At 51.1% G+C, this 27,384-nt stretch overlaps 2 protein-coding genes across 6 annotated transcripts in view; one reads left to right on the top strand and one right to left on the bottom strand.

Annotated features, from left to right (window-relative positions):
- Window positions 1-8,707: 8,707 nt before the first annotated feature.
- On the bottom strand, window positions 8,708-23,416 carry P2RX5 (purinergic receptor P2X 5). 3 transcript variants are annotated; one of them, XM_060133687.1, is made up of 13 exons: window positions 22,859-23,416; window positions 18,728-18,878; window positions 18,018-18,089; window positions 17,657-17,732; window positions 17,474-17,570; window positions 17,135-17,215; window positions 16,754-16,892; window positions 16,151-16,287; window positions 15,601-15,694; window positions 15,384-15,449; window positions 13,264-13,346; window positions 12,855-13,062; window positions 8,708-12,388 (listed from the first exon to the last, which is right to left on the bottom strand). In XM_060133687.1, the coding sequence occupies exons 1-13, from the start codon at window positions 22,993-22,995 to the stop codon at window positions 12,035-12,037; spliced, it is 1,695 nt and encodes a 564-aa protein (XP_059989670.1). In that variant the 5' UTR covers window positions 22,996-23,416; the 3' UTR covers window positions 8,708-12,034. The 3 variants fall into 3 exon arrangements, with proteins under 3 accessions (XP_059989670.1, XP_059989673.1, XP_059989672.1); XM_060133690.1 differs by lacking the exon at window positions 12,855-13,062 and having other exon boundaries at window positions 8,708-10,813; window positions 22,859-23,411; XM_060133689.1 differs by lacking the exon at window positions 12,855-13,062 and having other exon boundaries at window positions 12,095-12,388; window positions 22,859-23,412.
- A 29-nt stretch (window positions 23,417-23,445) lies between these two features.
- Window positions 23,446-27,384, top strand: part of HASPIN (histone H3 associated protein kinase) — a 63,817-nt gene continuing 59,878 nt past the window's right edge. For all 3 annotated transcript variants that reach the window (XR_009537489.1, XR_009537490.1, XR_009537488.1), the window contains exon 1: window positions 23,446-23,886. The gene's annotated coding sequence lies outside the window, so the exon portion shown is untranslated. The remainder of the gene's footprint in view (window positions 23,887-27,384) is intronic.

The following is a 27,384-nucleotide window of genomic DNA, read 5'->3' as shown; positions in this document are numbered from 1 at the left end:
ATTTTCTCCCATTCTGAAAGTTGTCTTTTGGTCTTGTTTATGGTTTCCTTTGCTGTGCAAAAGCTTTGAAGTTTCATTAGGTCCCATTTGTTTATTTTTGTTTTTATTTCCATTTCTCTAGGAGGTGGGTCAAAAAGGATCTTGCTGTGATTTATGTCATAGAGTGTTCTGCCTATGTTTTCCTCTAAGAGTTTGATAGTTTCTGGCCTTACATTTAGGTCTTTAATCCATTTTGAGCTTTTTTTTGTGTATGGTGTTAGGAAGTGATCTAATCTCATACTTTGACATGTAGCTGTCCAGTTTTCCCAGCACCACTTATTGAAGAGGCTGTCTTTTGTCCATTGTATATTCTTGCCTCCTTTATCAAAGATAAGGTGACCATATGTGCATGGGTTTATCTCTGGGCTTTCTATCCTGTTCCATTGATCTATATTTCTGTTTTTGTGCCAGTACCATACTGTCTTGATTACTGTAGCTTTGTAGTATAGTCTGAAGTCAGGGAGCCTGGCAGGTGTATTCTTAACCACTGCACCACCAGGTAAACTGCACCTATAGTTTACTGCATACAGGTCTTTTGTCTCCCTACGTAGGTTTATTCCTAGGTATTTTTTTCTTTTTGTTGCAGGGGTAAATGGGAGTGTTTCCTTAATTTTTCTTTCAGATTTTTCATCATTAGTGTATAGGAGTGCAAGAGATTTCTGTGTATTAATTTTGTATCCTGCAACTTTGCCAAATTCATTGATTAGCTCTAATAGTTTTCTGGTGGCATCTTTAGGATTCTCTATGTATAGTATCATGTCATCTGCAAACAGTGACAGTTTTACTTCTTCTTTACCAATTTGTATTCCTTTTATTTCTTTTTCTTCTCTGATGCAGTGGCTAGGACTTCCAAAACTATGTTGAATAATAGTGCTGAGAGTGGACATCTTGTCTTGTTCCTGATCTTAGAGGAAATGCTTTTAGTTTTTCACCATTGAGAATGATGTTTGCTGTGGGTTTGTCATATATGGCCTTTATTATGTTGAGGTAGGTTCCCTCTATGCCCACTTTCTGGAGAATTTTTATCATAAATGGGTGTTGAATTTTGTCAAAAGCTTTTTCTGCATCTATTGAGATGATCATATGGTTTTTATTCTTCAATTTGTTAATATGGTGTATCACATTGATTGATTTGTGTATATTGAAGAATCCTTGCATCGGTGGGATAAATCTCACTTGATCATGGTGTATGATCCTTTTAATGTGTTGTTGGATTCTGTTTGCTAGTATTTTGTTGAGGATTTTTGCATCTGTATTCATCAGTGAAATTGGTCTGTAATTTCCTTTTTTTTGTAGTATCTTTGTCTGGTTTTGGTATCAGGGTGATGGTGGCCTCATAGAATGAGTTTGGGAGTGTTCCTTCCTCTGCAATTTTTTGGAAGAGTTTGAGAAGGATGGGTGTTAGCTCTTCTCTGAATGTTTGATGGAATTCACCTGTGAAGCCACCTGGTACTGGACTTTTGTTTTTGGAAGATTTTTAATCACAGTTTCAATTTCATTACTTGTGATTGGTCTGTTCATATTTTCTATTTCTTCCTGGTTCAGTCTTGTAAGGTTATACCTTTCTCAGAATTTGTCCATTTCTTCCAGGTTGTCCATTTTATTGGCATAGAGTTGCTTGTAGTAGTCTCTTAGGATGCTTTGTATTTCTGTAGTGTCTGTTGTAACTTCTTTTTCATTTCTAAATTTATTGATTTGAGTCCTTTCCCTCTTTTTCTTGATGAGCCTGGCTAATGGTTTATCAATTTTGTTTATCTTCTCAAAGAACCAGCTCTTAGTTTTATTGATCTTTACTATTGTTTTTTTTTGTTGTTTCTATTTCATTTATTTCTGCTCTGGTCTTTATGACTTTTTTCCTTCTACTAACTTTGGGTTTTGTTTGTTCTTCTTCCTCTAGTTCCTTTAGGTGTAAGGTTAGATTGTTTATTTGAGATGTTTGTTGTTTCTTGAGGTAGGATTGTATTGCTATAAACTTCCCTCTTAGAACTGCTTTTGCTGCATCCCATAGGTTTTGGATCGTCGTGTTTTCATTGTCATTTGTCTCTAGGTATTTTCTGATTTCGTCTTTGATATCTTCAGTGATCTCTTGGTTATTTAGTAACGTATTGTTTAGCCTCCATGTGTTTGTGTTTTTTTATGGTTTTTTTTCCCTGTAATTGATTTCTAATCTCATAGCGTTGTGGTCAGAAAAGATGCTTGATATGATTTCACTTTTCTTAAATTTACTGAGGCTTGATTTGTGACCCAAAATGTGATCTATCCTGGAGAATGTTTCGTGTGCACTTGAGAAGAAAGTGTAATCTGCTGTTTTTGTATGGAATGTCCTATAAATATCAATTAAATCTGTCTGGTCTGTTGTGTCATTTGAAGCTTGTGTTTCCTTATTAATTTTCTGTTTGGATGATCTATCCATTGGTGTAAGTGAGGTGTTAAAGTCCCCCACTATTACTGTGTTACTGTCAATTTCCTCCTTTATAGCTGTTAGCAGTTGCCTTATGTATTGAGGTGCTCCTATGTTGGGTGCGTATATATTTATAATTGTTATATCTTCTTCTTGGATTGATCCCTTGATCAGTATGTAGTGTCCTTCCTTGTCTCTTGTAACATTCTTTATTTTAAAGTCTATTTTATCTGATATGAGTATTGCTACTCCAGCTTTCTTTTGATTTCCACTTGCTTGGAATATCTTTTTCCATCCCCTCACTTTCAGTCTGTATGTGTTCCTAGGTCTGAAGTGGGTCTCTTGTAGATAGCATATATATGGGTCTTGTTTTTGTATCCATTCAGCAAGCCTGTGTCTTTGGTTGGAGCATTTAATCCGTTCACGTTTAAGGTAATTATCGATATGTATGTTCCTATTACCATTTTCTTAAGTGTTTTGGGTTTGTTTTTGTAGGTCCTTTTCTTATGTTTCCCACTTAGAGAAGTTCCTTTAGCATTTGTTGTAGAGCTGGTTTGCTGGTGCTGAATTCTCTGAGCTTTTGCTTGTCTGTAAAGCTTTTGATTTCTCCATCGAATCTGAATGAGATCCTTGCCAGGTAGAGTAATCTTGGTTGTAGGTTACATATTCATCACTTTGAATATGTCATGCCACTCCCTTCTGGCTTATAGAGTTTCTGCTGAGAAATCAGCTCTCAACCTTATGGGAGTTCCCTTGTATGTTATTTGTCGTTTTTCCCTTGCTGCTTTCAATAATTTTTCGTTGTCTTTAATTTTTGCCAATTTGATACTATGTGTCCAGGCCTGTTTCTCCTTGGGTTTATCCTGTATGGGACTTTCTGCACTTCCTGGACTGGGGTGGCTATTACCTTTCCCATGTTAGGGAAGTTTTTGACTATAATCTCTTCAAATATTTTCTCTGGTCCTTTCTCTCTCTCTTCTCCTTCTGGGACCCCTATAATGTGAATGTTGTTGCATTTAATGTTGTCCCAGAGGTCTCTTAGGCTGTCTTCATTTCTTTTCATTCTTTTTTCTTTATTCTGTTCCGCAGCAGTGAATTCCACCATTCTGTCTTCCAGGTCATTTATCCGTTCTTCTGCCTCAGTTATTCTGCTATTGATTCCTTCTAGTGTAGTTTTCATTTCAGTTATTGTATTGTTCATCTCTGTTTGTTTGTTCTTTAATTCTTCTAGGTCTTTGTTAAACATTTCTTGCATCTTCTTGATCTTTGCCTCCATTCTTTTTCCGAGGTCCTGGATCATCTGCACTATCATTACTCTGAATTCTTTTTCTGAAGGTTGCCTATCTCCACTTCATTTAGTTGTTTTTTGGGGGTTTTTTTCTTGTTCCTTCATCTGGTACATAGACCTCTGCCTTTTCATCTTGTCTATCTTTCTGTGAATGTGGTTTTTGTTCCACAGGCTGCAGGATTGTAGTTCTTGTTTCTGCTGTCTGCCCTCTGGTAGATGAGGCTATCTAAGAGGCTTGTGCAAGTTTGCTGATGGGAGGGACTTGTGGTGGGTACAGCTGGCTGTTGCTCTGGTGGGCAGAGCTCAGTAAAACTTTAATCCTAACCCGCTTGTCTGCTGATGGTTGGGGCTGGGTTCCCTCCCTGTTGGTTGTTTGCCCTGAGGCAACCCAACACTGGAGCCTACCCGCTCTTTGGTGGGGCTAATGGAGGACTCTGGGATGGCTCATGCCAAGGAGTACTTCCCAGAACTTCTGCTGCCAGTGTCCTTGTCCTCACAGTAAGACACAGCGGCCACCCCCCACCTCCACCCCCCCGCCCCTGCCTCTGCAGGAGACCCTCCAACATTAACAGGTAGGTCTGGTTCAGTCTCCTGTGCAGTCACTGCTCCTTCCCCTGCGTCCCGATGCGCACACTACTTTGTGTGTGCCCTCCAAGCGTGGAGTCTCTGTTTCCCTCAGTCCTGTCAAAGTCCTGCAATCAAATCCTGCTGGCTTTCAAAGTCTGATTCTCTAGGAATGCCTCCTCCCGTTGCTGGACATCACGTTGGGAAGCCCGATGTGGGGCTCAGAACCTTCACTCCAGTGGGTGGACTTCTGTGGTATAAGTATTCTCCAGTCTGTGAGTCACCCACCCAGCAGTTATGGGATTTGATTTTATTGTGATTGCACCCCTCCTACCATCTCGTTGTGGCTTCTCCTTTGTCTTTGGATGTGGGGTATCTTTTTTGGTGAGTTCCAGTGTCTTCCTGTCGATGACTGTTCAGCAGTTGGTTGTGATTCCGATACTCTCGCAAGAGGGAGTGCGAGCACGTCCTTCTACTCCGCCATCTTGAACCAATCTCTCAATTTACTTATTTTATTTATTTATTTTTGGCTGCATTACATCTTTGTTGCCGCACGCGGGCTTTCTCTAGTTGTATTGATGGGCTTCTCATTGCGGTGGCTTTTCTTGTTGCGTAGCATGGGGTCTAGGCGCACAGGCTTCAGTAGTTGTAGCATGTGGGCTCAGTGGCATGAGGGCTCAGTAGCTGTGGCTCACGGGCTGTAGAGCACAGGCTCAGTAGTTGTGGCACACGGGCTTAGTATCTCCGCGGCTTGTGGGATCTTCCCCGACCAGGGCTCAAACCTGTGTCCCCTACATTGGCAAGTGGATTCTTAACCACTGAGTCACCAGGGAAGCCCCTGGGGTAGCTTCTTTGAGGAAATAACATTACAACTAGGATGCAAAGGTTGAGTAACAGTCAAGTGTGGAGAAGGAGTTACTTGCAAGAAAGTGCATGTGTGAGGGCCAGTGAGAACAAAGGAGTTTGGCCTGTGTCTGCAAAGTTAGAAGAGGCCCTGAGGTAGAGCACAGTGGGAGGTTTTGCTGCCGAACTAAACTTGGGTCCACTTGTCCATGCGCAGTAAAACCAATCTACTTTCACTGGGTTGTGGTGAAGGAAAGTGCAGTGCTTATTGCAGGCGCAAAGCAAGGAGACCAGGCAGCTAGTGCTCAAAAGGCCCAAACTCCCTGATGGCTTTCAGGGAAAGGTTTTTTAAGACAGGGTGAGGGAGAGGGTTGCAGGGTGCGTGATCAACCTGTGGACAGTCTTCTGATTGGTTGCTGTTGAGGTGACCAGGAGTTAACATCATCAACCTTCTGGTTCTAACAGGTCTGGGGTCTCCTGCTTGTGGGCAGCATACAGTTAACTTCTTCCACCTGGTGAGGGTTTCATTATCTGCAAAACAGCTCAAAGGAGGTGGCTCAGAATGTTATCTATAGCCCTTGAGGAGGAACTAAAGGTCTTTGCCTTAGTTTAGCTATTATTTTGTCTTGCTTGACTGTTTTTCTTTCTTTCTGTGTTTTCTCCCTTCTCTGATTAAATTTATTCTTTGGAACTGGGGGAAAGCCTAGGAAGCTAAAGTTTTTCTACAGACAGGAGGCATGTGGAGGACATTCTGTCCTGGGAAGGCCACATAGGGTCTTGCTCAATTACAGTTTGCCCTTGATACTAATAGCAATTGGGGGCAGCCTTTGAAAGTTTTAGCTAGGAGCGATGTGATCAGATTGGGATTTTTAGAAAAGAATCAGTTTTAGATCAGAAGGGGATCTGAGAACTTGAATTCAGGTCCCCTTTTACAGATAGTAGGTGGTAACCTGTGACCAATAGTGGAGGCCCAGGCCTCCTGAATCCCATTTTGGGCTCTGGACCAGATGTTTTCACATGAAGCCAAGAAGCGGCTGAGGTGATAGCTTTGCCTCCTTCTCCCAGTGACCACCTCTGAACCCTTTCTCTGACCACCAATGAAGATGCTCACGTTCATGGTTTACACACCCCACCCCCTCTCCCAACCTCCCTGGTCCTTTCAGGGACTTCTCTAAGTGGGAAGGGAGGGTTCAGTCCTGATGCAGGGTGAGTCCTGCTGGGGGGTATGGCGAAAAGTGAGCTGATTTACTTAACCATTCCTCTATTGTTGGGCAGTAAAATTGTTTGAAAGGTTATTATAAAAAAGACTGCAGTGCATGTCTTCACATCTATATCATTTTGAGGGAATTTAGTAAGCTACTAGAAGATAAAAACTTGATTCCAAATGCTTTCCAGAGTTTTATCAGATTATACTCATTAAATGAAAAGGACCAGTTTTATCAGTGCCTTCCTAGTCCTTTAATGTTTGCTAGTTTAAAGAGTTTCCTTTCATTTGAATTTCTTTGCAAGACAATAAGGAAAGTAATATATTGCTCACTATTTGTTTCTTGTGTCTGCCTCTTTTGGTCTTGCCTTCTTTACATTTTCCTCTAAAACACCAGGTATCCATGAAAATATGAAGGAGAAAAGATCAGGACACATTTAAAGTTAACACCTTTTATTGTTTTATAACCAAATTAAAATGTCAGAAAATACATATACTGGTCAGGACCCAGAAAATGCTTGATATCTCCCCCCCTTTAATTCTGTGTGCTGGCCTAAGGGGAAACAGCTGAAAGAAAGGTATCTTTTGTAGAGAGCATTCTTGGGTCCACTGGAGAATATGCTCTGAGGAGAGTTGTACCACTTGGAGGGGGGGGGCAGGTTGGAACCAAGTGGAGCCCTTTTCCAGATGTGCAAGTTGCCATTCCAAATGGGGTGATTTAAGGACTTCCCAGGGCACTGCAGACCCTATCTGGGGTACTCAGAGACACCTGGAGGAAGTCACGTTCCCCCCTTTATCCCCAGGGGTCAGCTAGCCACTGAGAAAGGAACTGATGGGCTTGGAGGGCACAAAAAGGCATCTGTGACTGATCAGTCCTGATGACCACTGCATCAGGAGTAAAGGGCACTTTGCGCTTTTTTTTTTATATATAAATTATTTTATTTTCGGCTGCGCTGGGTCTTCGTTGCTGCCTGCGGGTTTCTCTCTAGTTGCAGTGAGTGGGGGCCACTCTGCCGCATTGCGGTGGCCTCTCCTGTTGCGGAGCACGGGTTCTAGGTGCGCGGGCCTCAGTTGCTGTGGCTCACGGGCTCTAGAGCGCAGGCTCAATAGTTGTGGCGCACGGGCCCAGTTGCTCCAGGGCATGTGGGATCTTCTCGGACCAGGGCGCGAACCCATGTCCCCTGCACTGGCAGGCGGATTCTCAATTACTGCGCCACCAGGGAAGCCCGCTCTTTGCTCTTTCAATGGCTGGTCCCTATGATGTCACATTAATAGCACCCAATTTGAAACTTTCCCATTGGCCAGCATCATGGTACTCCAAAGGCATGGAATAGGTAGATGGCTTTAGGCCAGGGCTTGAACATAAGCATAGACAATTCTTGTGATGCTGAAATGTCAGCATGGAAAGATCTTAAGAGGCTAGCATGATCATCTTCCTGATGAGGTGCACTGAGGGAAAGGGGCTTTCCCAGGTTTGGAAAGTGCTCAAGTTCCTGCTTCTCTTCTTCTCACTTCAAAGCCAATTTCTGTAAGATTAATGAGCCTCCTACTCATTCACCAAGTTTCTGCAAAAACGCGGGCAGGGGTGATGCTGTGCAGAAGCATGGGAACTGGCTGTGTGTGACACCATCCAGAAGCTTTGATGGGGGCCACTGGCCAGTCTGGCTTCCTGAGCATGGGGCCTCTGACGTGTACGGGAAAGGCCACCTGGAAAGCTTTGCTGGACTTGAAGAAACAGGTTAAGTCCTCCATGGCGGTAAGTTTAAAGGGGCAACCCTTAAAATTAAAGAACGTTAACTTGATGATACCCTCACAGAAGCTGCTCCAGTGACACTGTCTGCATTCCAGTTCCTCAGTTGCTCTTTTTTTTTTTTTTTTTTTTTTTTTTTTTTTTTTTTTTTTTGCTGTACGCGGGCCTCTCACTGTTGTGGCCTCTCCCGCCGCGGAGCACAGGCTCCGGACGCGCAGGCTCAGCAGCCATGGCTCACGGGCCCAGCCGCTCTGCGGCATGTGGGATCTTCCCGGACCGGGGCACGAACCCGTGTCCCCTGCATCGGCAGGCGGACTCTCAACCACTGCGCCACCAGGGAAGCCCCTCAGTTGCTCTTTCTCACGTCTTTTCTACATGCAGTTCCCTGACGTGGATGCTTCCCCCATCACCTAGTTAGACTGCTACTAACCTTTCTGACTTCAACTTGTGTGTCACTTCCTTGTGGAAACCTGGCCCCTCCTCACTGAGGACTCTCAAAGCATCCCATCCTGTTTGTGATTGATGTGTGACCTCTAGACTCTGAGCACCTGGGCAGGGACCGTTTCTGTGCTGCTCGCCACTGTGTCACCAGCATTTAGTCCAACACCTGACACAGTAGGCACTCAATAAATATTTACTGACTGAAGGAGTAGCTGTAGGGAGACATTTCCATTCCAGTATAAAACAAATAGCACAGCTGTCAAGTGTTACGGCTGCTGCCAAGCGATTCCAAAAGCAGGTTAAAAGAAACCAGACCCAACTCCTCAGTGGCCGTGACCCCTGCCCTTTTCACTCCCAAACATATAAGTAACATGCTGTGTTATCAGATCCAAGGGTTAGCCTTAGAGAGGAAGTGAAACACCACAGCAAATCACCTGGAGTTTTCACTTTCTCTTCAGACAGCAGGTTGGGCTTGCTGACAGGTCACCTAGCAGCCCAGGGGAGGAGCTGCTCGATCTAGAAGGGGTCCAGTTCTGGGGACCACGCCCCTGTGCCCCAGAGGCCAGCCTCGCCAGAGACCTTTCCGCCCTTCCAACCCTCTTGTCCAAAGGCCCCAGTGGAAGGATGTTTACTCCCCGCTCTGTGCGGAGGAGAACCAGGGTCCTCCCAGAGAGGGTGCTCCCTTGAGTCAGAGCAGGTGCTCACACAGCACCCAGGCTTGCTGGGTGACGGGCAGCACTGCAGGCCTGGGCTGCCAGCTGGTTTCAACAACCATGATTGAGTTCTAGACCCCTCCCCTTGCGTTTTCGCTGGGGCTCCTCAGCCAGTGCAGCGGGAGAAGCGAGCCAGCCGGCTCCCTAGCCCAGCATATTCTCTTGCATCTGACAGAGGAGACTTGGTCTGACTGCAGGCGGCAGGAAAAGTTCATTTCCTGAGGGAAGGCGTGAGTAACCCAGTGGATTCTCAGCAAGACAGGTGAGCCTCTTGGAATTGGTAACACAGGTTGCCTCCAGGAACGGGTGGGAGGGAAGCTTTTCACTTCTGTTCTTTTGTACCTCTTAAATTTTGAGTCATTTAAGTATGACCTAGCCAAAATATTTTAATTTAAATGAATTGAGCATAATGCCACTTTCCCGAGGGAGGGAAGGGGGGAATCTGCTTGGTCTCAAGGTAGCTTGCGCTATCTCCTCAAGCACTGCTTCTCAACCTTGCACGTGCGCATGAATCGCCTGGGAGTCTTGCTGAAATGCAGGTTCTGATTTAGGGGGATGAGGGAGGGGCCTGAGACTGCATTTCTAACAAGCTCCCAGATGATGCGGATGCTGCTGGTCCAGACCACACTTTAATAGCAGTGCTTTACAGCCACTGAGGGAGGGGGCTGAAGGCCAACCTAGTAACAACTGTTTCCACCTGACGACTGAGTGCCATTCATCATCTCATTAGATGGAGCCCTAGAGGAGCCAGGGAGGGAAGCCGGGCAGGGACACTGCAAGCCCCACAGAACAGCGAGAGCCAAACCACACAGGCAGATGTGTCTCCCATCTGGGTGAGACGCTATCCCCTGAGCTTCCCGAGGCTCTCCTTCCTCATGGCCAGCTGCCTCCTCACAGGTCCAGTCCTTTCCCAGTTGCCTCCTTGGCCACCTTTAAATTTCACCCCTGGGGGCAAGGCCACATGTCCCCTTGGGTGTTGGCCAAGGTCCTTCTCTGAGGAGCCATCATTCGCTCTAGGGATTTGTGCAGGTCTCGGCTAGAGGCTGGAGGAAGGCCAGCGTCCTGGGCCCAGCTGTCATGTCTGTCAGCTCTGAAGGGAATTACACGCATGCCCCCCTCCCTGGGGGCCAGGTCAGTGTCTCATTCAAGCATCTTTTGGACAGGGCCCAGCCCGCAGCAGGCATCAGTGTTTGTTATGTGAATGAATAACTGAATGCCCTACTAAGTTCTCAGGAAAAATGAAAACACTCTAGGCCCCTGGCCTGCCCTCCACCCTTCCCCTCCCCAGGGCCTCTTCTGCATGAGCCACTGTGGCCACTGGGAGGCTCCCCTCCGCACACACACAACAAAAAGCTTGTAGCAGGATCCCAAAGTGCAGGAGAGCGGGCTGTGCCTGGAAGCCCCGTCCCATGTGGATGACGATGACTCTTTCCAGTTCAGAGCTGTGGGCAGTTCTGCCCTCAAATCTTCACCAAACCTGCTGTCAGCCAACAGCTCTGGCTATGCCTCCACGGTCTGCAGGTTCTGCAGCTGCTCCACATTCACCTTGCCATTCCCCTGGTGGCCAGACCTGTGTGTGGGCGGGTGGGGGCACAGAGGACGCTTGGGAGCCCTGCAGGCAGGGACGGCCTCCCTAAAGGCAGGCTCCGCCTGCAGAAGCCTCTGGCTGGCAGCGCGGTAGGCAGTGAGCGTTCACAGCAGCAGTCTGAGGGCTCCCTGGCCGCAGCCCAGGCACAGGGAGGTGCTCAGGCCGCGGCCTCTGGAGCTGGCCCAGCAATGAGCAGCCGCTGTGGCCCCACAGCAACAGGCGAGGCTGGCCAAGACCAGCGGGGCAACCGCTCTTTCCTCTTGTAGGCAGAGCTCAGGTGAGCACCCAGGAAGTGACGGAGCACGTGGGGGGCTGCTGGCACAGGCCTACCCCAGCAGATCTCCCAGCCTCTCCATCGTTCTTTCCTCACTCCTCTCCATCCTTTGCCTTCCCTCTCCATCGTGGCTCACTGCTCCCTCTTTCCCTGCCCAGGCCCAGCTCCCCACTGGAGGCTGCCAATCGCTGAGTCAGCAGAGAATGGAAGCTCGAAGCAGAGGGCAGCCAGCCCCAGGTCAGTGAACGCCTCTGACATAGTTCACGAGAGGAGAGTCAGGGAACCCTACTCACTGAGCTGGAGGTTCCCCTGTATCCAGCACCCCCGGAACAAAAGGGAAAACAGGCCCAGAAAGGGCCAGGCACTTGCTCAGGGGCATATAGCGAGGCAGGGAAGCAGAGCAGGCCTGAGGGCTGCCTCCTGACTCAGCCCAGGGCTCCCTCCCACGCCAGGCTGTGGTCAGGTCTACAGAAAGCGCCAGGCTGCCCGGGGCTTCTGGGCAGTGCTCAGGGAAGGGCAGCCTGGAGGTCACCTGTCAGCACAGCCACCACTGTCCTCAGGCTAGGGCAGCTCCAGAATTTCCACATCAAAGAGGAGCTTAGGGGGAGGCATCTGATGAGGCGTGGAGGGATGAAGGGCCGGTAAGGCAAAACAACCTGATGGAGAACTGGATTCTAGGAACCCACTGCCCAGGTTCAAATCCCAGCTCTGCCATTTATTAGCTGTGTGACTTGAGCAAGTTACTTGACCTCTCTGAGCCTCGGTTTCCTCATTAGAACAGGAAATATTAATGTCCACCTCATTAGGTTGCTGAAAAGAGTTCACATGTACAAAGAACTCAGAGCAGTGCCCAGCAGAGTAAGCCTGAGTAAATGATAGTACTGTCTTAACGTGGGCATAGCATAGCAAGCAGACAGGTTTGTGGTCGCTCAGGGGTACTGGAGGGTAACGGGCATCGTGGAGGGGCCAAAGCACCACCAGCACCCCTCCCCCCCAGAGTCCAGCTTGGATGGGCTCTGCTGGGTCCCTGGCATGCTGCCTTGGGGCCAGGTCACCCAGAGCAGGGAGCACAGTAGCCAGCTGGGCTGTCTCTGCGGTCCTCGTTCCTGGCCCTCGGCTGGGCAGCCCCTCACCTGGCAGGCTGGAGGAGCTGCCGGCACACACAGCCATTCTCCTGGGCGCAACCTCCATCCTGCACCTCTGGCTGCTCCGCCAGCCCCGCCGCGTCCGGTGCCACGCTCTGCTGCGAGGACTCTGCCATTCGGGCGAGGACCTCTAGGTCCCTGGGCAGGACATGACCCATTAACCCTGGCCTGTGGGTCCCACCTCCTCCCTGGGACTGGTGAGCCACTTGCCCTGCAGGGGGCGCCCCTCTTCCCCCAGCAGCTCAGCAGGGGTGGCAGGTGCAGTCAGGGCTCAGGGCTCAGCCCGAGAACCAGGGCTGGGGTTCAGTCCAGGCAGATGATGCAGGCTGGCCCTCCGCCCCGTCCCAGGTTGGGGTGGGAGTGAGGGAGCAGCGCCCAGTGCATTTCCCATCCCAGCTCCTCTGAACACACGAACACACACACACACACACAACCAGCTCCTCTGAACACACACACACACACACACCAGCTCCTCTGAACGAACACACACACACACACACACACACACACACCACTGCCCTAGGCCCCCAGAGTGAGGGGGGGGAAATCCGTTTTTTTTTTTTTCCTTCCCTTACCACTCCAGCTTCCCTCAACCCCAGCTCACCAGGACCACCAAGTCCAAGAATCCTAAAATTGTAGGTGCTGGAAGGCACTGTATGTAAACCAACACGCTCATCTCACAGAGAGAGAAACTGAGGCCCAAGGCGGCCTGGGACTGGTCCAAAGTCACCTGGGGAGACAGTGGCAGGGCCAGGCCTGGAAATGAGGTCTCCTGCCCATGGCCTGGGTGGTCTTGTCTTCTGCCAGCTGCTCTGAAGTAGAATCCAGTTTTGTAGAGCCGGTACTCAGAACATTCCGCCTTACCCAGCCCTTCCAAGGGAGCTCCCCGTATTCAGCCCTGCCTCTACCCGCCAAACGCCGACATAAAACCAGGGTAAGAGTTCTGAGCCCGGGAGGGGGAAAGGCGGACCTAGTGGGCTCCCCTAGGGCCGCTGGGAGGAAGCATAACTGACCTCGCTTCCTCATATTTCTTGTCTCGGTAAAAGTGGCTCTTTTTGATGAAGTAGATGAGTACCAAGTCGCAGAAGAAAGACCCCTGCAAAAGAGTTGGGGTCCCTGACTCAGGATCCTAGACTTCCAGAGAGCACCCGGCCACTTGACACCAACTACATCCCATTTGATCCTGCAGCAACCCCTGAGGGGGGCTGCGCTCAGAAAGAGGCATCTTTGTCCAGGGCCACAAAGCTGCTCCATGGTAGAGCCCGAGTTAGCCTGTGGTCTGTCTGACCCCTCAGGGTGAGCACCCCGCACTACCCTGATCCCATCGGATCACGCCTTCAGCCAGTGTCTGCTAAGCACTGCCCTGGGGTGCGGGAGAGTAAGCCAGTGAGACCCTCTGGGGACTCCCCCTCTGGTGCAGGAGGCGGGCATATAAATTATGACAGTGACAATGTCCCAGGATGGGGACAGGAGCAGGGGCAGCAGAGAGAAGATGGGACGCTACTCAGCCTGGGGAGGAACATCTGGGCTGAGTCTTGAGGCTGAATAGGATTTTATATAAGGAAAAAGGAAAAAACGCTCAGGAAGGGCACTGCAGAGGAACAGGCTCGTCATGCCTGGGAACAGGGCCAGGAACAGAATTGTGGCATTGCGGGAAGATCCCTCTAGTAGGCAGTGAGAGAGGGACTGGAGGGTATCTGAACAGCAAGGACACCACAGCAGCGGTCAAGGAAAGATGAGGAGGGCTGAGCCAACCCAGCGGACCGACCCACTGACACCTGAACACAAGCTCTTCAGACCAGAGTGGATGGCGCAAATACCAGTCTCCTCCACCAGAGGGCGACTCCACCCACTGCACCGAGAGGAGGGGGCGGGGGTGGGGGGGTGGGAGAGGGTTGATGGAGGACCACAGGTGAAGCAGGTCCTCTGACCCTGGGCATTGCACAACCTTCCCCGCCATACCCCCCCCCCCACCCAGATGCTAAAAATTCCTTGTTCCACAAGGAATTCCTTATCAATTCCTTGTTCCACAGAGAACACTCCTCCCACCCCCCCACCCAGCCCCTACCACTTTTCCTCCTTACCTTCATTTCACAAGTGTGTCCCCAGATGCCTGTGTTCTGATTTACCCCCATCATAAGAAAGTGATGTCTGAAGGTGGCCCCTGTCTCAGGAAGTTACCTATGTAAACGTGCAGGGCTCCCCAACAATGTTGCTGCAGTTAAGAGGAGGCCCTTGGGGCCCACTTTAATCCACTGACCACCTCTCAGGAACATGGCCTCTTTGAGTCCTGCTACAGGACATGGTGTTCCTGGTCTCAATAAGAAGTCAGTCCTAGGTCCTCCTGGAAGCCCCCATGGGGCTGCTGTGACCTCCTGGGCAGAGGAACCAGGGACAAGGCTGCCAGAAACCTTGGCAAGTGGCTTGCTGGTACGGGTGTGAGCCACTCTGATGACTGCCTTGTCTTTAAAAAACTTCCAGAAAAACAAAGGGGCATGAAAGATCCAGAGGAAGCCTTTCCCTGCCCTCCAGCTGCTACTTCCTCTCCGCTGGCCCCTCTGCCCAACTGAAGGGACAGACCTGGACTACAGCCCGACTTCCCTGCCTCTCATCTTTCTAGCCCCGTGATTCACAACCGGGGGGCAGTTTGGCGACGTCTGGAGACATTATTGGCCGTCACAACTGTGGGGGAAGGTGCCGCTGGCGTCTGGTGGGTAGAGGCCGAGGATGCTGTCAGACACTCTACAATGCACACAGTCACCCCACAAAAAAGTGATCTGGCCCTACGTGTCAACAGGGCCGCGGCTGAGAAGCCCTGTGTATAGCCGGATCCTGCCTCTTTTTAGCAGAAGTGGAGACAAGGCTGCGCAGGATCCCAGAGAACCCCCCCTAGCTGCAGAGCCACAGGCAGAAGCCTCTCTGGCTCTGGAAAGAGAAACCCAGGTAGTCACGGCCACCTGGGGGCTGCTGGAGGGGTGTGAAGTCCCAGAGAGCCCTCTTCACCCCCATCCGCACTGACCTCCCCAGTTCTGGTTCTTTCTGGAGCACTGGGACAACTCCTGTGGGGCAGTGTCCCTGCTGCCCGCCCCTGCGGGTGCTCGGAGGGTAAAGAGGGTGGGGGAGAGGTACTCACCACACCCATGAGCGCCACCCCTGAGCCCACGTTGATGACTGTGGGGATGATGTTGAACTTCCCTGCCTGGAGCACAGAAAGACAAGGTGGGGTGAGGAAGGCAGCAGGACAGCGGGATCCCCCGGGACTCCCCCAGGGCCAACCTGGGCCCCCCCCCCAGCATGCCCCACCCTCCCAGGACCTGCCCAGCTTCAGAAGGGGAGCCTCACCCACACACCTTGCCGTTCACCATCACATCAAAGCGGATCCCGTAGGCTTTAAACAGCGTGCGGAGCTCCACCCCAGCTGCGTCTCGGTAATACTTGGCAAACCTGGGGGAGACACGGCTCGGGGAGCCCTCGGCCTACCTGGGTCTTCCCTGTTTGGCAACACAGGCTCCACTACCTTGGAGATTTATAACCCCCCCACCCCAGAACCCTGGCATTCAGCAGGCCCAGGAAAGGTTGGAGACCCCCTTGCTGACGTGACATAAAAGGTTCGTTCAGATCTTTGAAGTTCTTGTCAGACGCTCCCCAAGAGGCAAGGGCTTTCCCACGACTCCTGGGCCAACCCGGACTACCAAGGCACTGATGGGCCTGACCCAGGCCTCAGCTTCAGGGCAAGTCCAGAGCCATGGCCGATGCTTCTCTCCCAGAGGCCCCCTGGCAGCCTCCCTGCACCTCCCGCTCTGACACCCACCCCCAGGAAGGGGTGTCGTAGCGCTGGCGCCCAGGCAAGGACACGAAACGTGGAGAGGGTCATAAGGTGGCAGACTTAGCCCCAGTTACCTGAAGTTGTACCCAGAAGAGAGTGAGTTTTCTGAAAATCTGTTGTCCAGACGGTTAAAATAATAGCGAGGGTAACATTCAGAGGGAGCTCTATCAAGATCACAGTCCCATTCAATCTGAATTCCTATCACACCACCCTTGATGCAAAAGAGACAAGAATCAGTGCACAGAACTTTCTGGAGATACAAGTCACAGACCAGCTCTTCGTGGAGAGCTCAGGCAGGGGGTTGGCCCCACTGGAGCATCCTTCCGGGAGGGAAGAAGGCCCAGGGTTCACACCTCTGGGGTGACTGAGAAAAGTGCGTCACAGACAGCCCATATCCTCCTGCTTCACGCTCCAGGGAGAAGGGAATGACCCGAGCGAGCACCTACTGCAGGACGGGCACCTCACGCCACAGCCAGGCTGCCAGTGGGGCTCCTGGCTCGGTTTCAGCTGATGCCCCTGGACTCAGAGCCAGACGCAGGTGCAAGTGTGCAGCACAGCTAATTCTGAGACGGTCCATGGGCAGGTGACTGTAGGGCCACCCCATCGCGTGAGTCCTCCTCCACACCCCCTCCTCACTGCAGAGCTCAAGCCCAGAGCCGGCCAGCCCCACCACCCACCTGCACAGCTATCTCCTGGAAGCTGCTCCCCGTCCAGCTGACCACAGACCCAAGTCGGAAGATGGGGCAGTAGGGGTCCTTGGGGCCAAATTTACAGGACTTCAGGAAAGCTCTGTCTGTGGTGTCCAGCACATTTGTCCTGGGTGGAGGCCATGAAGAGCCAGTGAAAGGAAGGTGAGACTCGCTGTTCCCAGGCCAGAAACCGGGTGTGACCCACACTGAGCCCTTGGCTAAAGCCCCTCAGATCCTGACTGCTTTCCCACCCCCAACACCCTCCAGTACGAGAGGACACAGCCCTGCCGCCACCGCACGGGAAAGGGTGCCCCCTCACCACCCAGTGGGTCATTCCACACAGCGTCCCACACACATGGGCCCACGTACTTGGAGAAGTTGAATTTGGGGAAACGAATGAAGTTCTTTATGTAAACAGTGAAGTCTTCAGCTTCGCCCAGGAGTGGCTTCCTGAAAACCAAGGCAGGACAGCCTGCTCAGGAGGCCCTACCCCGCCCCCTCCATGCCTGTGCGGAGGCTGAAGCCTGTCTGCTCCCTGGGTGCCCTGGAGCCTTTGCAAAGGACAGTCAATTTGATCATGTCGGGGTGGTCCTGGGGCCTTTGTGGGGTGCCCTGGCTTCTCCCCCAGGACATGTCTCCACCATTGGGCTGGGACCCGCTGCCCAGGACTGGGTAACTCCTCAGGGTCCCGAGGTTACAGCCACTCACGCTGGCCTGGACTTTGTCTCCACCGGGCACCAGGCGAAGATCTCACAGGTGCCCTTTTGCTCGCTCCCCGCCCGCAGGCAGCGGCCAGTCCTCACTCCTGCAGGGGTGGGAGAAGGACAATGCCAGGTACCTCCTGTTTCCAACTCCCCTTCTGCCCCCAGCCCTGTCTACTCCAGGCCTCACCATTTCCAGCCACAACAGGCTCCCCAGGAGGGCAGTCGCTGTCCTCATAGCACACGGCATCCGGAATGCTTTCACTCTGCCAGGAGAGAAAGGGTGCCTGGCGGGGGGCAGGTGCTTGCAGGGACCCCTTCTCAGAACCAGGTCCCACCCCAGGGTGAGGCCAGGGGTTCCTCCCTTGCCTGTGGCTGCTCACCCCTTGAGAACCTGCTTCTCCCCTGAATAATGCAGGTATGCACGCTGGTGCACACATCCCCCAGGGCCCTCGGAGGGGGTTGACACCCCTGCCTCAGGAGAGGGGTGGACCCCAAGTACTGCTGGCAGCTCTCCCACCCCCTCCCCAGCTCTCTGCACCAAGACGCACCTCAGCACAGGTTTCCTGCCGCTGGTTGGGGGTCACGACCAGGTTGGTGATTACAAAGAAGACATTCTCTCCCTGAGAAACCAGAGGGAGGTTGAGGAACCCCCTCCTGCCATCTGGGGTCCCCGCTTCCCGGGGCTGCCTGGCAGGTGGTGGTGGGATCTCTGCATGGGTGTTGCAGACACTGGGGCCACAAATCAGTGGATCCCACCCACGAGCCCACTGACCTCCGAGTCCCAGAGCAGGTATGCTTAGAGGGGTCTCTTCCATGCCCACAACCCCAAACCATTCTGACCTCAGCCCCCAGGGTCCAAGCTGAGATACAGGAGGGGAGAGAGGAGAAGGGGCAGTGAAGAGGTGGCCCGGCCCCGGCACAAGGAACTGCTCCCAGGGACAGTGGCCAATATAAGGGCAGGGCTCTTGGTGCCAGGCCACCTGACTCACACTGACCTGGAAGTTCTCTGGGTCCCATTTGGTTTCAACAGGCTCAGGGTTTCATGGGAACAGAGCAGCCCCGCAAGGCACAGTTGGGGAGGGCTGGGGTTTGGCATGGGGTAAAGGACCTGGGCAGAGTCTATCTGCAAACCCTGCAGCCATCCCAGGCCAAGGGAGACAGTGAATGGAGGTCCCTGGCTCCCCAAGCAGTTTCCCATGTCACCCACCCGGATCCAGACCCTGCCAGCCTGGGCCCTTGTGCTGGGTGGGGCTCAGACCTGGGGTGGGATGACATAGTCGGCAACATCCCAGAGCCGCTCCCCAAGCTCTGAGGTGTTGGTGAAGGTCACACCCTTGACTTTGGTGATGATGCTGCTCTGCAGGGATGTGTCCGTGTCTTGGTAACACTTCTTCACCAGGAACACCCAACTGCAGGGAGGGGCAAGCAGGTGGGCGTCAGCCTCATTGCTGCCCTCAGGAAGTTTCCTCAGGCCCCCAGGGTGTGGAGGGGTCAGGCTTGGGGCTCCACCTTTCCCACCAGCTCCTGGGCAGGAGTCACAACTCCCTCTGTCACCTGAAAGCCAGTCCTGCAAGCAGCAGAGGTGACAAGCAACCCCAGAAGCGAGAGGCTGCTGCTCTCAGGAGCCAAGGCCCTGCAGCTGGGCAAGCTTGGGATGAAACCGGCTCGACCCACACTTGCCATGTGACCCCGGGTGAGCCAATGAACTCTGGGGGTCAACACAGGGCTAAGTGCACCTCCTTCCAGAGGGGTGAGGATGGTTAAAGGACATGGTGCACAACCTGGAACTTATCATGACACCTCAGACAGACCCAAACTGAGGGGGATTCTACAAAATTAGAGTGCAAAATCCTGTACTCTTTGACACCCAAAACACAAGCAACAAAAGAAGAAATAGGTAAGTTGGACTTGATCCAAATTAAGAACTTTTTTGTGCATCAAAGGACACTATCGGGGCTTCCCTGGTGGCGCAGTGGTTGAGAATCTGCCTGCCGATGCAGGGGACACGGGTTCGAGCCCTGGTCTGGGAGGATCCCACATGCCACGGAGCAACTAGGCCCGTGAGCCACAACTACTGAGCCTGCGCGTCTGGAGCCTGTGCTCCGCAACGAGAGGCTGTGACGGTGAGAGGTCCGCTCACCGCGATGAAGAGTGGCCCCCGCTTGCCACAACTAGAGAATGCCCTCGCACAGAAACGAAGGCCCAACATAGCAAAACTAAATTAATAAACTCCTACCCCCAACAACAACAACAAAAACAGTACATGTGAATTCCAGAGTTTACTTATGAGGAGGTTCTATTGGCAAACTTCCAAAAGTCACCAAGAATAAAATTAAAAAAAAAAAAAGACACTATCAACAAAGTGAAAAGACAACCCAGAGAATGGGAGAAGATATTTGTGAGTCACATAACTGATAAGGGTCTAGTACCCAGAATATACAAAGAAGTCTTACAACTCAACAATAAAAAAGACAAGTAATCCAATTTAAATATGGGCTAAGGATTTGAATAGATATTTCACCAAGAAAGACATACAAATGGCCAATAAGCCCGTGAAAAGATGCTCAACATCTTTAGTCAGGAAATGCAAATCAAAAAACACAGTGATGAAAAAAAAAAAAACACAGTGAGATAGTACTTCACACCCAATAAGACAGCTGTAATCCAAAAAATGGGAAATAACAAGTGTTGGTGAGGATGCAGAAAAATTGGTACTTGCTGGTGGGAATGTAAAAAGGTGTAGGTGCTGTGGAAAGCAGTTGGGTAGTTGCGCAAAAGATTAATATATGACCCAGCAATTCCACTCCTCAGTATATAACCAAGATAATTGAAATCATATATCCACACAAAAACTTACACATGAATGTTCTTAGCAGCATTATTTCTAATAACCAAAAAGTAGAAACAATCCAAATGTCCAACAGATGAATGCATAAGCAAAATGTGGTGTATCCATACAATGAGGTATTATTCAGCAATTAAAGGAATAATTTACTGACACAGGCTACAGTATGTATAAATCTTGAAAACATTATGCTAAGTGAAAGAAGCCAGACAAAAAAAGGCCACGTGTTGTAATGATTTGATTTATATGAAATGTCCAGAATGGGCTATAGAGACAAAAAGTAGATTAGTGGTTACCAAGGGAGGGATGGTGGTAGGGGAGAATTGCAAATGACTGTTAATAGACACAGGTTTCTTTTGGGGGTGATGGAAACGTCCTGGAATTAGATAGTGGTGATGGTTGTACAACATCGTGAATGTACTAAAACCCACTGAATTGTGTAATTTAACATGGTTAGTTAAAATGATGAACTGCATGCTATGTGAGTTTTACCTCAATTTAAAAATGGTTTTTAAAAGATCCTGCACTCTCCAAAAAATGTCAGTGTCATAAGATACAGACTCAGGAGTGATTCCAGATTAAAGGAGACATGACAACTGAACACAAGGCATGATTTCGGATTTTCTTTTCCTATAAAGGTAATTTTGGGGACAATTTACAAAAGGTCTATTGCTTAGATGATATTTTTATGTTAATTCCCGAATTTTCATGCTTTTACTTCATTAAATAAGAGATTCCTTGTTTTTAAGAAATACCCATGGAAGAATTTAGGAATCGAGAGACATCATGCCTGCAACCTACTCAACAGAAAAAAATTGCACATGTATACACACACATAGAAAGAGAAAGGGATAAGGAAAACACAAATTAGTAAAATGTTAACATTTGAGGAATCTAGGTGAAGGGCATTAAAAAAACTGTACTACTCTTAAAACTTTTCTGTGAGTATAAATTACATCAAAATATTAAAAAAATTTTTTTTTAATGAGACGGCACACGTAAATTGCTTAGCACAGTGAGTGCCAGGCACAGAGGAGGAGCTCAATGAATATAACACATCAACTTATTACTGAGGTTACTGTTAATTAGAGATTGTCCAGGTCAACCCCCCTTGGTAAAGTTGGGAAAACTGCAGCCAGAAGAGGGCAGGAAGCTGCCTTCCTGAGGTCCTGCAGCAGTGCTGTGGGATGCCCTGCCTGTCCCAGGCAGCAACCAGGATGCTTCCACCCTCATCTCTGGGGGCAGAGCTGGCATGTCCTGGGGCCCTAGGCTGTCCCATCTCCAAGGACCTCTGAGAGGGTTGTGACCCTTGAGCCAACCAGCCATTTTAGTAGGGACACACTGGGCCTGGCCTGGACAGAAACATTCAGCAAATACTCAAGGAACAACAACCCTTCATTCACTCATTCGTTTCACACCTGTCCCCTAAGCAGTTAGGGGATACCAGGCAGGCCCCGCCCTCATGGCGTCCCCAGGCTGACAAGGGCAGTCAGCACAAACGTTAAGCAAATGATCCCCTGAATACGCACGTAATTACATTGTGGGAATTCTGGGGAGGAGCATGCGAGAACCCAGGTGTGAAGGATGAGTGGGCGCTAACGACGTAGGGGAGGAAAGGGAAGCCTGGCTGAGGAGCAGTAAGACAGAAGGCCCTCAGGTGGGGGGCAGCCAGGTGTCTTAGGGATGAAGCTCAGGGATGAAGCCCGGCCTCCGGGTGGGAGTGAGGTGAGGTCAGGGCTGCCCTCCCTGGAGGAGCCTCTACTGCTCCCCAAGTCAGGAAGTAGGAGGGACTCAACAGCATTAAACTGAAGGAATAAAAGAGGCACATCCGCATCCCAGTTGTCTGGTGTCATTTCCTCTCCACCTGTCCGCTCCCTGCTTGGGGGTGAGGCCTCTGAACAGTGCCTGGCTGACCCCAAGGAGCTGCCCCTCAGCTGACGGTGCCAGCTCCTGCAGGGCGGGGGAGGGGGGCAGACAGGAGAGCTGGGTGCCAGGGAGCGCAGAGGGTTTCGGGGCAGGACCCCCAGAGAGGCCAGCCGCGGGTGGGGCGAGCCAGCCAGAAGGGGGTTCTGGGACATGCCAGGCTCCTGAGTCGCCCCTGCCGGGAGACTGGCACTGAGCTCAGTGACTATAAATAAACCACCGGGGGCCGGCCTGGGCCAGCCCGGGCTAGGGCCCAGGGGGGCTGCCATGACAGCTGCAGCCCAAGCCCCTGCAGCCTCGCCCCCTTCCCAAAGCCCTAGCACTGGCGGCCCCAGCCCTGGAGAAAGGAACTGCCCACGGAAAGCCTCACAAATGGGGGGACCCCAGGAACCCCGGCGCATCTCATCACCTCAAGAGCCGCTGGGGAGTTGAGGGCTCCCTCCTTACCCCCCACCCTTAAGCCCAACGGTACAAGAAGGGCCGCCTTCCCGAGCAGGGTCCCAGAGCCCAGTCACAGGGCACCCCCGGCGCCCCCAGGCCAATTCCCAGCCCCCGGAGGCCACAGCTGCGGCCCCGGCCGGCCCTTCCCCCTCCCCGAGCCCCGAGCCCCGGAGAACTCACACCACCAGGTAGGTCAGGATGGAGACCTGCAGCAGCCGGTAGAGCAGGCCCACCTTCTTATTCTTGGCGATGACGTACTTCTCGGTCTTGTAGTCGAAGAGCGACTGGTAGAGCCCCTTGCAGCCCGCCTGCCCCATGGCGCCGGCTCACCTGGCCCGCGATCGCGTCGCCACACGTGTACCGCATGGAGCCGCCCCCGCCGCCGCCGCCCGGCCTCCAGTGTGGGCACCGCTGCGCCCGGGTGCGCGGCTCACCGGGCGGGGTCCGGCGGTTGGCGAGGCCGCGGCAGCGCCGCCCGAGGCCAGGCGGGGGCCTCAGACTGCGACCTTGCCTCCTCCCCTGACTGTGACAGTGACACCGCCGGGCCGCCGCCCGGCCACTGGCCTGCGAGGGCCCTCCCGGCGATCGCCGCCCGGGAGGGGTGCGGTGAGAAGAGGGTCTCCTTTGGAAGCAACGCTCCTTCTCCGCCCCCAAAGAAATCCAGGGGTTCCTCCTATTGAATGGCCGGGGAAACTGAGGCCAGGGGAGGGGGACCTACAACACAGGAAGTGGAGGCGAAGACGGGATAAAGAGCATTGACAGAAAGATACAAACAGGTTTCTTGATTTTTCTTGCTCCCTGGGGCAACGCTCGCCCTCCCCTCACAGGATGGGGGCTGGGATGAAGTGCGCGTTCCTACTGCAGCAGCTGCGGCCGGCCCGTTTAAACCCCACACTCCGGGGGAGTCAGTTGCCAGGCACGCCCCAGTGGCCAGAGCACGGAGAACTCTGTAGGGCAGGGAGGATGGGTGGGGTGGGGATGGGGAGACAGGCAGCCGAGGCCTGGGATCTTAAAGATGCCTGGAGAGAGGGCGGGGACCAGCTGTGGAAATGCTCCCAAAGCAAGAGATGGACCTCACCTAAGCTGCTGAATCTGCAACCCCTCACGGACGGTGGAATTAAATTAGAGGCAGTGGGAACACAGATGAGGACACCTCTGAGAAGATCAGGTTCAGAACGTGGGACAGCCATCGAGAGGCGGGGTCCTGGGTGAGCTCGGTGTGCGTGTGCACGTGTGTGCTGGGCTGTGCACGCTTGTTTTCCGCATTTCCCTCGCTGCCATCCTGCAGTCTGACCGGACGTGGTCCTGCTCCTCTCCCTAGCCTGGCTCTCACACAGGAATAAGTTCCCTTCCCTGAACCATAGGCTCTGGGAGTTGGGAGTTGGAAGGGACCCTGAAGTTCACCAGGTGTGACCTCCTCTCAAAGTAAAAGCCCCAGGGCAGCACGCCTCCAGTTTTAGTGAGCATGGGTATCATTTGGAAGAAAAATGCAAATTCCTGGGCCCTGCCCCAAATATTTTCATTCCCTTAAGGCTAGGATGGGACCAGCAAATCTGTATTTTGCTCTCAAGCTGCCATTTCGGAAGCACAGATTTTTGCAACTGTTCATCAATTTCAATTCAAATGCCATTTCCTTAAAAAAAAAAAAAAAAGTCCTGTTCTTACTACCACCCACCAAAAGCGCCTCCACCCCAAACACTTTCTATCCCATTACCCTTTCTTATTCCCTTAGAGCCCCTGTCACTCTTGAATATGATCTTATTTACTTATTGTCTGTGTCCCTCACTAAGACCGTAAGCTCCAGGAGGGCGGGGACCTTGCCTTTGGACATCTCTGCATCCCATGCCCACCGCTATGACTGCAACATAATATGTCAGTACATATTTGTTGAGTGAAACTCAGGCCTGACGTTTTAAACAGGGAGATTTCCGCTGCCGCCCTGTTCCAGTCATGGCTGGGGATTTTGGAAGCTGACATCATCCTGGGGGAAAGGCTTAGGAATTGTCACCAGGCCTCCCTTCCTCACTCTCCTGCCAGCCTCTTCCTCAGCCCTCCCCTCACACGGCTCTCCAGCACTCAGAGATGCAGCCTCAATGGAGTGACACCACGCCTTATGAGGAGGCCCACCAACCTGCTCTTGTTTGCCCTCCAGTGTGGGCAGTCCCTCCTGAACCCCCCACGGCCCAGCCAAGACCAGGCTACAGTTTCTGACAGAACTATCCAGGTGCTTTACAGACCACGAGGGACATCCAATGGGGAAAGCGCTGCTCTCAGGGCCAGGGCCAGACCCCTCCTTGTGGGCTCCCTCACAGCTTCTCAGGCTAGATCCAGACCCATCAGTGGGTCAGGACATCAGTTTACTGGGTTCCAACCAGCATATTCACAAAAAGAAAATATCAGAGTGTGTTTAAGGAAGTAAGTGTAGACAGTTTGGTGAAATGTTTGTTTGAAGTATGTGTGTGCGTATAATGACGTGTAATATATTTCTTCTTGTGGGTCATGGTCAAAACAATGTGAAAAATACTTCCCTGGAGCTGCAAACCTAAGTATCTGCAATCTACCTCCGTATCACTGGGGCCGGCTCACCTCCCCAAGTTCAGGTCTAACTCCCATTATACACAAAGTGGGAGAAGGGGTCTTTGCTTTTTTATTGGCCGCACATGCAGAAGTTCCCATTACCAGGGATCGAACATGCACCCACTGCAGTGGAAGTGCCAAGTCTTAACCACTGGACCGCCAGGGAAGTACCAGAGTCTTTGCTTTTTACGTTTGCATTATTAGAAGTTCAAGTCAGGGATGTTTCCAAATCCAAGATGAATTCTCCACTTGAATGAAAACTGCCTGCTGTCTTTGAGTGGTTTTTCCAGTCTCTACCTAAACCCATCTCAACAGGCACCCTGTTCAAATGATCTTCGCCACCACTACTGTGCGAATGCTTATCAGCTTAGCAAGTAGTAAGTCAGGGGTCAGGGGTGAATAGCTAGTTCTCAAAGTAGTCAAAGCCCCCTTCCCTCTCCTCCCCCAAAGGCATCCACATCACGCTTCATTATAATGACTGTGGTCCACCTTAAAGAAAGGGGCTGGCAGTGAAGGGACTGACCAATCTCATCTGGTTGGTAAGACTGTCTCGTTGGATGATTTAAGGTAGCTGCAGTCAAGTGATGGGAAATTATTAAATGAACTCAAAAAATATTCTCCAAAAGATTAAAAGGAAGCAAAAGAGAAATAAAATACAAATCTCATAAAATAACGTCCTTGGAGGAGAGGTTCAGAGGTTACTTACACCTAACAAACGAGGTTCAATTTCCCACTCCAGAGGAGAGGAGGAATCAAACGAGGCCTGAGATAGGAAATCTGAATCTGTCCTAGGGCACAAAAGGAAGTCATCACAAGGCAAGGAGAGCCCTCCTTCAGAGCCCGAAATATCCTGGATGACCTAGAAGGGACAAGAGTGGGAGAGGCGTGGCACGGAAAGGGTTTCATGAAGCAATTCATCCTTTAATTTTTCTTTTGCTCTGAGGAGTCCTGCTTTGATAAACACATTCCATTAACAGACATTACTGGTCCATTTAAGAAATAGTATTTCTCAGGGTATATGCCCAGTAGTGGGATTGCTGGGTCATATGGTAGTTCTATTTTTAGTTTTTTAAGGAAACTCCATACTGTTCTCCATAGTGGCTGTATCAATTTACATTCCCACCAACAGTGCAAGAGGCTTCCCTTTTCATCACACCCTCTCCAGCATTTACTGTTTCTAGATTTTTTGATAATGGCCATTCTGACTGGCGTGAGGTGATACCTCATTGTAGTTTTGATCTGCATTTCTCTAATAATTAGCAATGGTGAGCAGAGTGAAGTAAGTCAGAAAGAGAAAAACAAACACCATATGCTAACGCATATATATGGAATCTAAAAAAAAAATGGTACTGACAAACCTAGCTGCAGCGCAGGAATAAAGAGGTAGACATAGAAGATGGACTTGAGGACTTGGGGTGGGAGGGCGAAGCTGGGCTAACGTGAGAGTAGCACTGACATATATACACTAACAAATGTCAAATAGTTGGCTGGTGGGAAGCAGCCGCAGAGCACAGGGAGATCAGCTTGGCGCTCTGTGATGACCTAGAGGGGTGGGATAGGGAGGGTGGGAGGGAGGCTCAAGAGGGAGGGGATATGGGGACACATGTATGCACATGGCTGATTCGCTTTGTTGTGCAACATCAACTAACACAGTATGTGAAGCAATTATACTCCAATAAAGATTAAAAATTTTTTAAAAAAAGAAATAGCAGATACTAATGTTGCTTCAAAGAGTCAACAGGAAGAAGGAAGCCTGTCTCTGCAGGAAGCATTTCTGAGTCCTGTCTTAAGTGATGGGTTCTTACTCATTACTCAGTTCTCAGAATGTGACCTGGGGAAGAACTCCACTGAGGCGTCACTTTAAAAGACTAAACCGTCAAATGCTGGCTCACTGGGCACTGAAAAGGATAAAGATTCAAACTCAAACCAACCAAACCCACACAGCGGCGCCAGCACGAACATGGCACACGGTAGAGAAAGATGGTCCTGCTCGTGCTCCCTGCGGGGTTTTCCCCACCTTCATGAAACAGCCCTCGTCCATCCCACCTCTGTCTCCTCGACTTCACAGGACTGTAGTGATGAACCGCGAGCAAGCGGGACATCCTCGTGTGAAACCCGAGAGTGGGTGC

This window comes from Lagenorhynchus albirostris, chromosome 20, assembly GCF_949774975.1.
Source record: "Lagenorhynchus albirostris chromosome 20, mLagAlb1.1, whole genome shotgun sequence".
NCBI lineage: Eukaryota > Metazoa > Chordata > Mammalia > Artiodactyla > Delphinidae > Lagenorhynchus > Lagenorhynchus albirostris.
The sequence above is the reverse complement of the archived record's forward strand: the minus strand, read 5'-3'. Positions and strand labels throughout refer to the sequence as shown.

What these genes read in the sequence shown, in the direction of transcription:
- P2RX5 (XM_060133687.1), bottom strand. Translation starts at nt 22,995, where the DNA reads ATGGGGCAGGCGGGCTGCAAGGGGCTCTACCAGTCGCTCTTCGACTAC. An exon ending in GAGACAAAGTCCAGGCCAGC is followed by an intron (nt 17,216 to 17,473) that starts GTGAGTGGCTGT and finishes CTTGGTTTTCAG; the next exon opens with GAAGCCACTCCTGGGCGAAG. An exon ending in TCTTCTGGGTACAACTTCAG is followed by an intron (nt 15,695 to 16,150) that starts GTAACTGGGGCT and finishes TGTCTCCCCCAG; the next exon opens with GTTTGCCAAGTATTACCGAG.